Here is a 14,028-nt window from a genome sequence, read left to right on the forward strand (position 1 = left end):
TCCTGGGCAGCTCTGACCAAGTCCCCCCAGGGAGGAGGGAAGTCGCTGGACTAGCCGAGTAAAATCCTAATGATTTGCCCAGGGAGGACCCAGGTACCAGAACGCGATTTCATTCCTTCTATGCCAGGATTTAGTGGAGAAGGCCTGACCCGAGGCGCCGGGGGACCGATGGCCTCCGCGTTCGGCCAGCTTTCTTCCACGCTTTGGTCTCCACTGGTGCTCGAGAGGCCGATGTATTCGCCTGCCTCCGTCCCCCACTTCTACCTCTGGTAGCATTCGGAGCCTTCCGTCCCGCACGGTCTGTCCTGGGGAGGAGCTGCAACAACAACAGTAAAAACCAGGCAGCACGTCTCAGCTTTAGCCAGCGCTGGTTCTGAGCTCCCCCGCCTTGCTTCTCTGCCGCCCGTGGCTCCTTAGAGAGCCAGGTGACAGGTTAGACCTGCTGGTTCTGGCAGCTGTTGGTGGAGGCAGTTTGTTGAGACTAGTGTCTGGGGCTGAGGGAATGTGTGTTTCTTTTTGTCTGCCTTGATTAGGGAATTTGTTCAATGTCACTCGTTTGACATTCAGCAAACACTTCTTGAACGTGTGGCCTAAAGGGAGGCTCTGTGCTGAGTGCTGGACTAGACGGCTGCTGGTACCGGCTCCCTATCAACTGTGGTTAGAGCTGATTGGGGACCCCCCCCCGATACATGAAATATTAAAAAATAAGAGTAACAAAATACCAGTCTTCTGGGCTTCTGCACTGATTGCTCAAAGCGGGCATGTGTCCACTGCCGAGGGAGGGCTGTGGCTGCCTGTCCCTCCAGACTTTGCTTTTCATGGGGAGGACGAGGGCTCTGCCTGGGCACCTTCCCTTAGGGCAGTGGTTCTCCACCTTCTGGCCCTTTAATTAAATACAGTTCCTCATGTTGTGGCCCAACCATAACATTATTTTCCTGGCTACTTCCTAACTGTCATGTTGCTACTGTTATGAATCGTCATGTAAATATCTGATGTGCAGGATGGCCTTAGGTGACCCCTGTGAAAGGGTCGTTCGACCACCAAAGGGGTCGCGACCCACAGGTTGAGAACCGCTGCCTTAGGGCCTGGCCACATGCCCGGCTGCAGCAGTTGTGGGGACGGTGAGAGGTCTGGGCGGAAAGGCCGGGGAGGGCGCGGGCAATGAAAATAGCTGTGGGACTCCCCCAGCCTGGGCTCTGCAGCAGCGAGACTGTGAGGTGTGCCTCTGTCCTAAAGGAGCTTTTCTTGGCCACTTGGCCCGAGGACTTCTTTTTGACAAAAAGATCTGGACTCGAGTCAGAATCCTAAACTGCAGAGAGAGGGCCAACTGGGCTGTTGGGCTGAGTTCCAGCCAAGGAGGCCGGCCCTGCCGCTCAGGCCCCCACTCAGGCCCCCGCACAGGCCGGGAGAGTCCTGGCCCGCGGTCCCGAGGCCCGTGGGATGCAGGAAGCCAAGTTCAAGTCCGTGCCCCTCTCCCAGTAGAGAAACCATGAGCCAGCCCCTCATTGCTCGCAGCGCAGACAATCGCCTGGCAAAGCAGGAAGAGGGAAGGAAGCTGTGGAAAAGTAAACATTTCCTTGCATTTTTCTTGGACCAGAACAGCCCTGGTGGCGTGCTGAGGTCCAGGGCATCTCCCCCGTCCTCCCCCGCCCTGCTTTCCTCCCCGGGTGCAGAAACGGCTCCCTTCCTTACCTGATGAGGGTCCAGGGTGCATCCTGTGGAAAAACAGGAGCAAGATGTAGAAGGTGAAAGCCAAGCAGGCAAAGATCACACCACAGACCAGGAAGCTGTAGCTGCCCCGAGCCTGGAACACCTGCCAGAGAGGAAACACAGAGACGGGGCCATGAGAACCTCACACGATGCTGTATGGGCGGAAGCGGCCTGCTCGGGCCCCAGGCGGGTTCTCCAGCCAAGCCGAGGACGGTCACCGACAGACAGGAACGTGGGCAGCAGGAACGCGTTGGCCTCATTTCAAGGTCGTGTTTCTGGAGGCAACAGAAATCGGGGCTGGGCCCGGGGGCCCCGGCCGTCCCTTTCAGCCCTGTGCCTGGAACCTTCTGAAAAACGTCCCTGTCTTCCTTAAAACTCCAGTCATACTAGCTGTTCCTCTCCCCACGAGGCCTGACCAGAGCTTTGCAGATACGCAGGTACGCAGATACACACACACACACACACACACACACTCACACACGTGTCAAAATTGCATATGGAACGCCCATGGACCCACCACCAACTTCAATTAGCAACAGTTTCCTCCGTAGCCTCCCCGAGACCACACTGAAGCCCATCCAAGCCCCCTCGTCTGCACGCAGAGGGCCCTGGACGATGCAGCCATCCCCGCCTGGCAGGCCAGAGCAGAGGGCAGGGGAGCAGTGAGGAGGGACTTTGGAGACGGAAAGACCTGGGTTGGAAGTCATCCCAACAGTCACTAGAAGTGTGATGACTGAGGCGAGCTGCTTAGTTGATCTGGGCTACAGTATCCTCCGCCGCAGAAAGGGGGTGACTGTCTACACTCGTCTTCGGTAAAAAGCAGACTTGCTTCCCCTGGTGAACACATGCCCGGTGGGTGTGGGACGAGAACTGAGAGCCAGGGCAGGGCCCTCCGTAGGTGGCCAGAGGCCCCGAGAGGCAGGCTGAGGGAGTGGCCGGTTGAGAAGCGACAGACAAAGAACTCTGCAGCGCAGTCCACCCCAGGCCCGGGCTAACCATTCCCACGGGGCCCCCTGGCCCTGCTCCCAGACATGACTGTGTTTGCCTTGGCCTCGCGCATCCCTTCCCAGCCCCAGGCTCCCCATTCGGAGGCTCAGCTTCCAGGGAGGCAGGTAACTCCGAGTGGGCCCGCTTGCCTTCCCACCTGCTTGAAGGAGCCCACCCCAAGCGCTCCTCCCCCCGCCTCCCGAGTTTTCCACTTACCCAGCCAACCAGCATCTGGAGGGACATCTCGCCAAGCCCTGCCCCTGTCACCAGCACCGTGGTTGCACAGCCTACCCAAAAGAGAAGGGTTCGGTTTAGTGAGAACGAGTTCGGAGACAGGCAGCCGGCGTGTTCCGGGTTATTCTGGGCGGTGTCCGGGACGCAGCATGGCTGCCAGGAGGACTCCTTGCCATTCCTAAGGCTTCTCAGCCTTTAGCTTTTTTTTTTTTTTTTAAATAGGTTTTTATTCTCTTGGGAAATTCCCAAAGGGAAATTAGCCCTGGATACCTTGAGGGTATAACTCTGTATCTCCTAACTGGCACTATCCTACCCGGTGACCTTGTGGCTTGGCTGGCCTGTGCCCACCGAGCTCAGCACACATTACACTTTGGGACTATGAGGCCCAGGTCATCTGTGTTGGTGACACACTGTGACAGCTTCAGGTGGCTCTGTCTGTACGTGCACCCCTCCCTGTGATCTGTGGGAAAACTGAAACCAAGCCCACACTTTAGAGAGAGAACATCAATGATGAGAATCATTGATTGGTTGCCTCCTGCACGTCCCCGACTGGGGATCAAGCCCGCAACCCAGGCATGTGCCCTTGACCAGAATGGAACCTGGAACCCTTCAGCCCGCAGGCTGATGCTCTATCCACTGAGCAACACCAGCCAGGGCCAGACTTGAGCTCTTCCTGGGCTTTGGGGATGCTCAGGTCCTGCCGTCATTACAACCCTTCCTGTTCTGAGACCTTCAACGGTTCACCCTTGTCTCCTTGGTGAATGAATTCCAAGGGGCTTAGCCTGGCATTCAGGGCCCTTCCCAACGTGCCCGCCCCCACCTTTCCTACAGACCTCCTGACCCCAGGCCACCTCCACTCTGGGTAGAACGGTGTCCTGACGCCCTGGCACTGCCCCAACCAGCACCGCTCACCAGTCTGCCACCGACTTTCAGAGCCCACACTTCAGAGTCACGCCCCGCATGTCCCCTGCAGCTCTGTGACCTGAGGCAAGTTCTCTCCCTTTTCTGGGCCTCGGTTTCCTTCTGTGAAATGGGCTGCTGTGTGGGTCACCCTGGTGCGAGGCATGGAGTGCTTAGCACAGCCCTGGACACGCAAACCCCTGAAGCCAGGCCAGCTCCCTGCTGAAACCCTCCAGCACTGCCTCAGGGTCAAGTCTGAAAGCCCGGCCGGGGGTGCCAGGGCCCTTTCTAACCTGTGCCTGTCTCAGACTCAGCTCACACTCCCGGCTGGCAGGCTGCCCTGCAGCCAGGAGAGCCGGCAGCTCCGCACCTGCGCACCCACACTCACCCCTGGTCCCACACTTGCATCATCTCCCCCTCCTCCTCCTCCTCCTCAGCTTCCAGTCCTGCTTGGATTTCCTTCTGTTCTCTCCCATCCCTCAACCTGGTTAGCTGCTCCTCTGTGCGCCCTCAGCCCCCTCATCCGTCTCATGCCCCCCACCCCTGGCTGTCTGCTGGGCAGCCTCGCCCACCGGGGTTAAGCCCCTGAGAGGACGGGCCTTGGCTGTTAGTGCAGTGCATACATCACTGCTTATCATCGCACAGTGGCCCACGGACGGATGGACGGTAGACACTGTTTTTTGAATCAAGCAGATCATTTCCTCCCTGTCTCTGCACCTCTGCTCTCACACTGGCCACTGCCCCGCCCCGCCCTTCCCCGGATGCCTTTCCTTTTTCCTTCTGCCTTTCCGAATTCCGGGCCAGCTCATGTCCCATCTCTTCCATGAAGCTACCTCTAGATTTAACACTGGTCACTCGCTTCTCTGAATCCCATTGGCACCCACTGTCTGTTTCACTCATTCAAAAACCTTCCAGCACCTTCTGAGCATCAAGTACTGTGATAAACACTGATGAATAATTAGCGTTAACATATATACATACATATATATTGGGCACCTGGGAGCCAGTTAAGCGGCTGAGTCAAGAGCTTTACATTTCCTCTAACGCACAAAACCTCACAGGGAAGTATTGGCATCCCCCCTTTTCAGATGAGAAAACTGAGGCTCGGAGAGGGGAAAGAAATCGAATCACACCAGGCCACAAAGCCAGAGAGAGGCAGGCTGGACAGATACTCGGGTCTGCTGATGACCTCACAGCCCTCGCCCCGGCCCTTGTCCCTTGCTGGTGCCCACGGGGAGTGTGTTGTCAAGGAGAAGATGCAGATAACTAGGTACAAAAGCCTTGAGGGGATCAAACATGAGAAGCAGGGACAGAGGAGGGGGTATCTTTTCAGTGGGGATCAGGGAAGCTTCCTGGAGGGACGGTGTCAAAGGCTTTCCATGCTGAGGATTCATGTGCCATCGGGAGGAGCCAGCCAGAATGCCAGCGCTGAGGGGGAGCAGGGTGGGAGAAGGCCGGGGGAAGGAAGAGCCCCATGGGAGGACAGGAAGGCCGGGGCCAGCTGTGGAGGCAGCCCCCTGAGGCAGTGCCAGGGACGGGACAGCTGTGTGAATGAGTGGCCCTCGCCCTGGTTCCCTGTTAGAATCACCCGGCAGCTCCCAACCAGTGACATCAGACTTGGTGGTGGGGCACAAGCCCAGGTGCTGGGTTTTGTAACGAGCCCTCCAGGTGATTCTCATGGGGAACCAGCACTGAACCTCTGATGGGGGCAAAGGTGAAGGCAAGGAGACAAGCCAAGACCTGCCAAGGCAGCGAAGGAGGTGATCAGACACCGGGAAAGCTGGGGGCTGTTAGAGTCCTAGCAGGTAAGTGACGGAGCCCGAGCTAAGGCAGGGTGGGAGAGATGACGAGAAGACGGGTCTGAGTGAGCATTTGCAGGCAGAACCCACCACTATCACTCGCTGTTACTCCTGTTAAACGCTAACGTTTGTTGGTCACTTAAAACTGGGATCTAGTGTGACATACATCACCAGTATCTCCCGACTTCATTTACTCACCTGAGGCTTGGGGATTATCCTTAGATTTCAAGGACTCGGTCTCCTGTCTCATTGCTATGGGACGGAGCTGGGTGCAGCTACAATTTCTCTGACACCCCCCTCTCCCCCCGCCATCACCTCCCCAATAACCAATTTCCCCCCTTCCTCCTCTAAAGAAACCACCCATCTTTAATGCTGCTTTTCTGACACTCTAGGTCAGTGATGGCGAACCTATGACACGCATGTCAGAGGTGACATGCAAACTCATTTTTTTGGTTGATTTTTCTTTGTTAAATGGCATTTAAATATATAAAATAAATATCAAAAATATAAGTCATTGTTTTACTATGGTTGCAAATATCAAAAAATTTCTATGTGTGACACGGCACCAAAGTTAAGTTAGGGTTTTTCAAAATGCTGACACGCCGAGCTCAAAAGGTTTGCCATCATTGATAACTGTAATGTTGCTACTGTTATGAATCCTAATGAAATATCTGATATGCAGGATGGTCTTAGGCGACCCCTGTGAAAGGGTCGTTCGACTGCCAAAGGGGTTGCGACCCACAGGTTGAGAACCACTGGTCTAGGGCATCTCCAGTTACTTCTAAAGCAGTGGTCGCCAACCTTTCAGACCTCATGGACCACCAGTGGCCCGCGGACCACCGGTTGGCGACCGCTGTTCTAAAGGCAACGTTAACTGTTTGAAACACAAATATTTTCAATGAACTCGTTTTACAAAAGATTTTTGCCACCTGCATTTGAGAGGCTGCAGAAAGAGAAGGAAACTAGGGAAGAGAATTCGAGGTTTCTGATATCAAAGAAGCAGCGTCACAACCACAGCAGCTGTGAGTGCTGGCTCCAAGCCTCTGAGTGTGGGGCCTGTGTGTGGGGCCACTGTGACTGCTGGCGTGTAAAGCCCCTCTCCTAGGCTGTGACTCTGTGCTACTTGGAATGCCCACGCATGTCACACAACACGCCAACTGTGGGTCAGCGGAGATCACACACTGAGAGATCCTGTTGAAGTGGGAGCCACCTGGATCAGAACCTGTTCCCACCGGCCCGGAGCCTCGCAGGACGGGGAGGGCGGGAAGCTGCGCCGGCCAGAGGGAGCACTCACCCTTGTACTGCAGGATGTCCTCCGTGTGGGCCAGCATGCTGGGGAAGGTGCTGCTGAGGAACAGGCCCAGGCAGGCGGTGCCCGCGAACAGGAAGATGACGTTGTAGGAGAAGGCGAGAAGCACCAGGTGTGTCACCACCGCGCCGACCTGTCACGGCGGTGACGGAGGCGGTTAGAAACGGAAACGCTGCGTGTCCGTCAGAGAGAAAAACCCGCAGGAGTCGGTCTCCTGACCTGGACACTCAGGCGCGAGGAACAGCGCTGTGACCAGTGTGCCACCCTGTGGAAGAGGTGGGGACTGCACCTTCCACAGTCCTGGCTGCCAACCCAGCCCAGGGAACGTGACGGGTGGGAGAAGGTGCACCCACCCCCCCAGCCATCGGCAACAACTGGCCCACCACACACACTCAGCAAGTGCTTGGTGAGGGGTCCTGACTGCCCCCAAGGCCCTGGCTGTAAGCACAGGGAGCTCCATCCAAGTCATTAGCTCCGTGCCCGCTGCTAGAGGCGGGGTCCTCCACTCCCCACGAAGAGGAACTGCTTCTTCCTTAAAGGCCCGGAGCTCACGGAGGAAGGCCCGGTAGCAGGAGAGTGGTGGTGGCTGCAGGGTCCCCCAGCATCCAGGAATCCTGACAGGGCTCCCAGAGGGCCAGCGGCTGTGGCAGGCCACCGTGGCTCCCCCGAGATTCGGCTCGGACCCCACCGGCAGATGGTAGCCCCTGCGATGCGCCAGGGGACCAGCAATCTTCCTAGTTCAGTCAGGGGACTGCCCCATGGGAATGTTTTTGGTAAAACAACCCTTTAAAATTTCTTTTAAAAATTGTGTTTGTCGCCCTGGCTGGTTTGGTTCAGTGGATAGAGCGTCGGCCTGTCGACTGAAGGGTCCCAAGTTCCATTCCGGTCAAGGGCACATGCCTGGGTTGCGGGCTCGATCCCCAGTGTGGGCCATGCAGGAGGCAGCCAATCAATGATTCTCTCTCACCATTGATGTTTCTATTTCTCTCCCCTCCTCCCTTCCTCTCTGAAATCAATAAGAATATATTTAAAAAAATAAAAAATGTGTTTGTCAATATCGACTAATTTCTATACAAAGTGCATCTGGGCCCAGCTGGTGTGGCTCAGTGGTTGAGCATCAGCCCAGGCACCAGGAGGTCACCGGCTGGGTTCTGGGTCAGGGCACGTGCCTGGATTGGGGGTTCAAGGTCGGGGTAGAGGGATGGGTGTGAGTCCAGGCACAGAGGTATTTGTGGAGCTGGATGATGAGAAATTTATTTCTGGAAGGTCATAAACCAGGACAAGGCAAATCCAAAACCTTTCTTGGGACTCATCGTGTTTGGTCTGTGTAGCCCCAACAGTGTTTCCCAACCCTCTCTCTGCTAGAAACTCAACCCAGGGCAGGACTTTCTGACAACAGATGGGGCTACGTGGGCAGGGAGTGAGTTCCCAGTCCCTGGGGGTTTGAACAGACCGTCTGCCCCTCCTCTGCACAGGGCTGTTATGGAGGTAAGTCCAGCCCTTCCAGGAGGTTGGGTGGAGACCTTTCTGGAATCTGGAATCCGGACCCTTGGTCATAGGTGGTGCCAGAGATACATTTCAGGGTGAAAGCTAAGACCCATCACTCAAGCCCTGACCTCCCGCCTCCTGGGCAGACCAGTTCCTGGAAGGCAGCCCACATGCCAGCCTGGCTACTAGAGAACCACCTGGGAGAGTTTCAAAATGCAAATGCCAGGTTCCAGCCCAGAGAGGGTGATTCTGAAGGCCCGGGGTCCCCTGGCGTCCACTGGTCACAAGGCTCTGCCAGCTGGGCACCAAGGTGGACACGGAGGACCAACACCAGAACCCGCTTCCCTCGCATGCAGGTTGTCAGCTGGGACCCACCCATACACCACAGGAAGCGCCTCCTTCCCTGTCGGAGTACAGATGGGGGAGGGCAGGGGGAGGAAGGGTAGGCTCCACCTCCTGGATCTCCAGCCTTCTTCACCAGCATCTCCCCCTCCCTCTAGCCGACGTCGCACCCCCTTGGCAGAGTTCAGTCCTGAGCAAAGGCCTGGGGCGGTGGCAGGGCCAGGAGCGAATGCTTCTCCTGAGGCTCCAGGAAGTGCGAGGAGGCCACTCACCACATTGATGAAAACCATGGTGGCCGGCCTCACGCGGGAGGAGACGGGGATGGAGACGAGCTGACCCAAGGTGATGAAGCCCCAGAAGAGGCTGGGGAGGTAGCCAGCCGTCCTGTGTCCCATCGACATGGGCTTCTCCACGGCATAGCTGTACACGAAGGTGGAATACGCACCCTGTGGAGACAGGCCCACTGAGCACACCCGCAGCGCGGCCGGACCAGACCCCTGGGAGAGGATGTCCTGGCCGGCAGGTGTGGGAGGACCCTCCTGCTCCACGAAGGGTGGGTGTGGGGCCAAGATCACACCGTGCACACAGCCCTGAGCCGAGGACAGACCCCAGGCGCCACCGCTCCCAACTGCACCTGCGCTGGCCTCTGGGTCCCGGGAGGTGCGGGAGCTCCGTGGCCCCTCACCAGATCCGGGTCCCACTACGTGTCTTATTTGTCCTGATTCCACAGAAAGCTTTTTGGTGAAGGACATTTGCTAAGGAGTGTGTACCAGCATCTCATTTTACAGATGAGAGGGTGGGGGAGCGACTTGCCCGAGGTCACCCTGGGAGTTGGAAGTCAACCAGCGCCGGCCGACACGAGCACCTCCTGCCAGGTCGCCAAGGGTGCGGGCTTTCTCTCTGGAGAGCCCCTCACGTGGCCATCAGTGAGTCGGCCATTCACACCGTCCTAATCTAACCCTTAGAGAGTTCTAGAAAAAGGCATTACGCAGAGTGACAGAGGTCACCAGCAGACTGAACTGCTGGGCCCTCATATCTGGGGCTGGTTTGTGCGACCTGGCGAAGGAACCCAGGTGCGGGATGTAGTCCAGGGAGCAGAGTGCCCCTGAGTTCACCTGGCATGACCTCTGCTTGGCGGAACAGGGCTCTGCCCCTTTAAAAAACTCGGGGTGGGCCCTGGCCGGTTTGGCTCAGTGGCTAGAGCGTCGGCCTGCAGACTCAAGGGTCCCAGGTTCGATGCCAGTCAAGGGCATGTACCTTGGTTGTGGGCACATCCCCAGTGGGGAGTATGCAGGAGGCAGCTGATCGATGTTTCTCTCTCATCGATGTTTCTAACTCTCTATACCTCTCCCTTCCTCTCTGTAAAAAACCAATAAAATATATTTAAAAAAAAAAACACAAAAAACTCGGGGTGGCCTGCACTGCACACCCAACCCATAGGTCCCTCTCTCCAGAGTTAACGAACATGTAATGGCTGGGACAGAAGACCGTATACCAAGGGGCTGTGAGTGATTCTGGAACCAGCCACCCCGGAACTTTTATTCAGTTTGAAGTTTGGGATTGACTGAACTACAGGTGAGGGCTCTAGGAAACCTTGATGCCTCTCCTTCTCTTGCCACCCCCAGACTGGAGTCTCAGCGGAGGGTCCCCAGGGAGGGGCGCCCCGGGGGCAGGCTCACCGTCATCCCGTCGGTCATGAACAGGACCAGGGCAGCTGTGACGTGGATGGCGAAGAAGGAGTAAGGAGCTCCCCTGAAGTTCCTCCTCCGGCAGCAGCTGAACAGGTCCTCGTGCGCTGGATGAGACGAGAAGAGCAGGGCTGAGCCTCCAACCCGCCCCGTGCCTCTGCATGCCCAGGGGAAGCGGCTGGCGGCATGGAGGACCACCTACGGCCTCCTACCTTCTCTAGCTCCAACCAACCATCTGTTAGAATCAGCCCCTGGCCACCTCACAGTCCTGGTGGAAGCAAGGCTCAGAGAGGTCAAGTAACTTGCCCAAGGTCACACAGCAAGGTTGGAGTCAGAAGTCTGCCTCCCTGGTTCCCTCGGCCAGGCTGCTCCACCTCCTGCCTCATGAGGCCACTGGCACCAAGGTCCTTTTCCAGCCTCTATCGCCTGTGGCCTACGGTCACCCTCTGGGGGAGGGGTTACCGGAGGAGCCTCAGTGTGGGGCATGAAGGTCCGTGAGGGCCCCCACCTGGGTGTGACTGAACCTTTGGGGGCAGCGAGGAAGCGGCTTCCTTCTCGGGAGGCTGCGTCTCCAGGGCGAGCTCATCTGCAGACAGGAGCAGCGGCCTCCTCTGCGGGCAGCAGGTCAGCAGCCGCTCTTTGGACAGCAGATACAGCACAGCCATGGGCACCGGGAGCTGGGGGTGGTCAGAGGGTCAGGAGAGCCCCGTTCCCGCCAGGCTCCCCCCTTCCCACGCCTGGCCCCCTGCGTTCGCCCGCACGGTCGTGGGGCGCAGGTCTGTGCAGTCCTGGGAGAAGACAGCTCCTTTCCGAGGCTGCCCACCTAAGAGGCGCCCAGCGAACGCAGCCTCGACCCCACGCAGGCTTGGTGGAATTGCTGCCCAACTGGACTGCCTCTGTTTCCCTGAAGAGACAGGTACGTGTCACCCGCAAAGCACAGACTCGCACCGGGCCTCTGCTGGCCAGGAGAGGTGCCAGAGCGAAACGCGTTTCAAAGAAGTTCTGCTTTGGCTCATCTCGGCTCTATAAACCCTGCTGGGGGGATTATCATCCCCATTTTCCAGATGGGGCCAGTGAGGCTCAAAGTTATCACTTAGTCAGAACCCGTTAGAACTGGAAGAGACCGGAGAGGTGAGCTAGAGGCCCAGCGAGCATTAGCGCGGGTCACACAGCTGACTTCAGGCAGAGCAGGGCTGGCACCCGGGCACCCTGCTTCTGCCCAGTGCCCTCACCACCTCAGGAGCTGTCTGGGTGATGTTACACCCCAGGAGGCAGGGGGCTGTCCTCGGGGGCTTGGTGTCTAAATGGGAAAGAGACTCGGACTCCTTCTGATTTAAAAATGCCTGCTCCGAGCAACACACCCAAGCCCAGTGTTACGGGAGCCGCTTAGGCGTCACGAACTCCTAGAGCAGGGAGGACGGTCTCCTGTCTGAGCCCGGAGAAGCCTCTGCCACCTCCCTCGGGTGCCCTGCACGATCCAACCACCTGCTGCCAGGAGGGCCTCGTCCAGTCCGGCCTCTGCCCTTGCTGCCGCCTCCCACCCAGTTCCTCCTCTTAGGAAAGAGGAGGCTCTGAAAGTTTCCCCGAGGCCATGGGCTCCTCTGCCTGACGGAGGGTAGAGGGGAAGTGTGCCTGGGCAGCTGTGAGGGAGCCTCCCCAGCCTGCAGCCAGGCTGGCTTGCTCCAGCATTTTCCAAGCCACCTGCATGCCGCCAGCCTGTGCTGGCACGCCCTGCGGGCACCTTGGGAGCCTCCCTTCACCCTCAAAAATAAGTCCAAGGTCAGACTTTGCCTGGAGAGTGAGAGCCACCCATTGGGCCCGAATGGACGGAGACAGTTCCCGCCCTCAGGAGGCCAGGTCTGGGTGACAAAGCTCTCCCTTCGGTCCGATGCGGGAACAGGAAACCCACGCAAGGCCGCTGGTGCAGAAGGCCAATGCCGAGTGAGGGCCAAGGCACACGGCTGCGAAGGGGCCACTCAGGCGGGGCTTCCAGGGAGGCGGGTGGTGGGGAGACGGCACACCTGGCATTGCCACAGGCACACACTCCAGCTCCAGAAGAAGCCACCTTGAAAGTCAGAGAGTGCCAGGTGGGCTGTGTGTGTGTGTGTGTGCGTGTGTGTGTCTGTGCGCGCGTGCGCATGTGTATAAGTGTGTGTATGTGTGCATGTGTGTGCATATGTGTGTGCATGTGTGCGCGCGCATGTATATATAGGTGTGTGTGTGTGTGCACACCCACCCACCGTCACCCACATGCTCGCTTGCATGGCTCATTCTCTTCTGTGTGGGCTGTTTACCATCAGACACAAAGCGATGGAAAAAATATGGAAATCCTGCAGCCAACAAAGTGCCCCCAGCCTGCACCTTGGGGGGCAGGAGAAAGCGCCCCCAGCCTGCACCTGGGGGGCAGGAGAAAGCACCCCCAGCCTGCACCTTGGGGGGCAGGAGGAAGCCTGGGGCTTTTGTGGACCTTCCAGCCTCCTGGCCCCAGAGTCCCAGCTGACATGGCGCTGACACTGCTCCTTCCCTGGGCAGGGTCTCCTTGGACATCGTGGCCCAACACGGCCTGTTCCCAAGCAAGGATGGGCCGGCAGGAAAGGCAGGGAGCGGAGTGAGAGAGGAAGAGGGGGAGGTTCTGTTCTGGGGACAGAAAGTTACGAAGAAGGACAATGAGCAGTGGCTGCAGGCAGGAGGTTTGTGCTGAGAGTCGGGCTTCCAGCCCGGCCTGGCCTTTGCTGGCCCCCATCAGGGCATGAGCTGTGATGGTGAGACACCGCGGCTCAGAGGGACTGACCAGGTGGTCTCAAGAGCCCCTTTCAGTGCCACCTGCACAGCAGCACTCAGTCCCCACAGCAGCCGGGCAGCTGCCCGTCTTGCCTGAACCCAGCCGGCCCGCCTCTGGGGGTGACAAGTCTGCTGAGTGCGGGAGACGCTCTAAGTCAGAGTGACACGCGCACGGTGACTCCATCCCAGTCAGCAGGCCGGGGGCCACCGGAACACTCCGCACTCCCAGCCCCTGCTGGGCCCAGCCAGGGGGCCAGGGCCGCTCCTGACAGTCCTCCCAAGCAGGGCCAGAGGTTGGGGTGGGGGAGTCTCCCCACCTCTCCTTCTGCCCCAGCCCAGGCTACCATGGGGGAACCCGGCGTGGGTCACAGAGCAGCCGAGGAGGTGTCCAGCCAGAGACCAGAGTCTGTGCTGATGGGGAGGCTGTGAGCTGGGGGCTCAGGGGGCCTCAGTGCCTGACCCAGTCATGGTGAGGGAGTCAGCCTCCATTCAGGAGTGCGGAGAAGGGCCCAGCCTGGCCCGCAGCCTCCGGCCCAGGGTCACCTTTACCTGACGACTTGAAGGCGGCCCCGATTTCACCGGGGCAACCCTGTGCCCTGCTCTATCTCCCCGGAGAATTGCAGCCACAGGGTGCCACCCTGAAGGACTTGGAGGTGAGCTTCTGCAGCCTCCTTGTGCTCAAATAACTGGGGGTCAGCTCTCCCACCCGCTTGCTTTCCCGAGGGCACTCTCAGCCTCAACCAGTTTCTCAGAATCAGAAACATCTTCACCAGGAGCCGGGATGGATGGT

General features: G+C 58.3%; 1 protein-coding gene across 1 annotated transcript in view; it reads right to left on the reverse strand.

Moving 5' to 3' along the window:
* Positions 1 to 245: 245 nt before the first annotated feature.
* The window catches only part of MFSD4A (major facilitator superfamily domain containing 4A), a 16,109-nt gene continuing 2,326 nt past the window's right edge, over positions 246 to 14,028 (reverse strand). Inside the window, exons 4-10 of the mRNA XM_015569257.1 lie at positions 10,966 to 11,152; positions 10,449 to 10,564; positions 9,042 to 9,215; positions 6,925 to 7,072; positions 2,914 to 2,984; positions 1,693 to 1,813; positions 246 to 319 (exon numbers count right to left, since the gene is read on the reverse strand). Coding sequence (XP_015424743.1) covers positions 261 to 319; positions 1,693 to 1,813; positions 2,914 to 2,984; positions 6,925 to 7,072; positions 9,042 to 9,215; positions 10,449 to 10,564; positions 10,966 to 11,152 — 876 coding nt within the window. The 3' untranslated portion in view covers positions 246 to 260. The remainder of the gene's footprint in view (positions 320 to 1,692; positions 1,814 to 2,913; positions 2,985 to 6,924; positions 7,073 to 9,041; positions 9,216 to 10,448; positions 10,565 to 10,965; positions 11,153 to 14,028) is intronic.

This window comes from Myotis davidii, unplaced genomic scaffold (assembly GCF_000327345.1).
Source record: "Myotis davidii unplaced genomic scaffold, ASM32734v1 scaffold710, whole genome shotgun sequence".
Lineage (NCBI taxonomy): Eukaryota > Metazoa > Chordata > Mammalia > Chiroptera > Vespertilionidae > Myotis > Myotis davidii.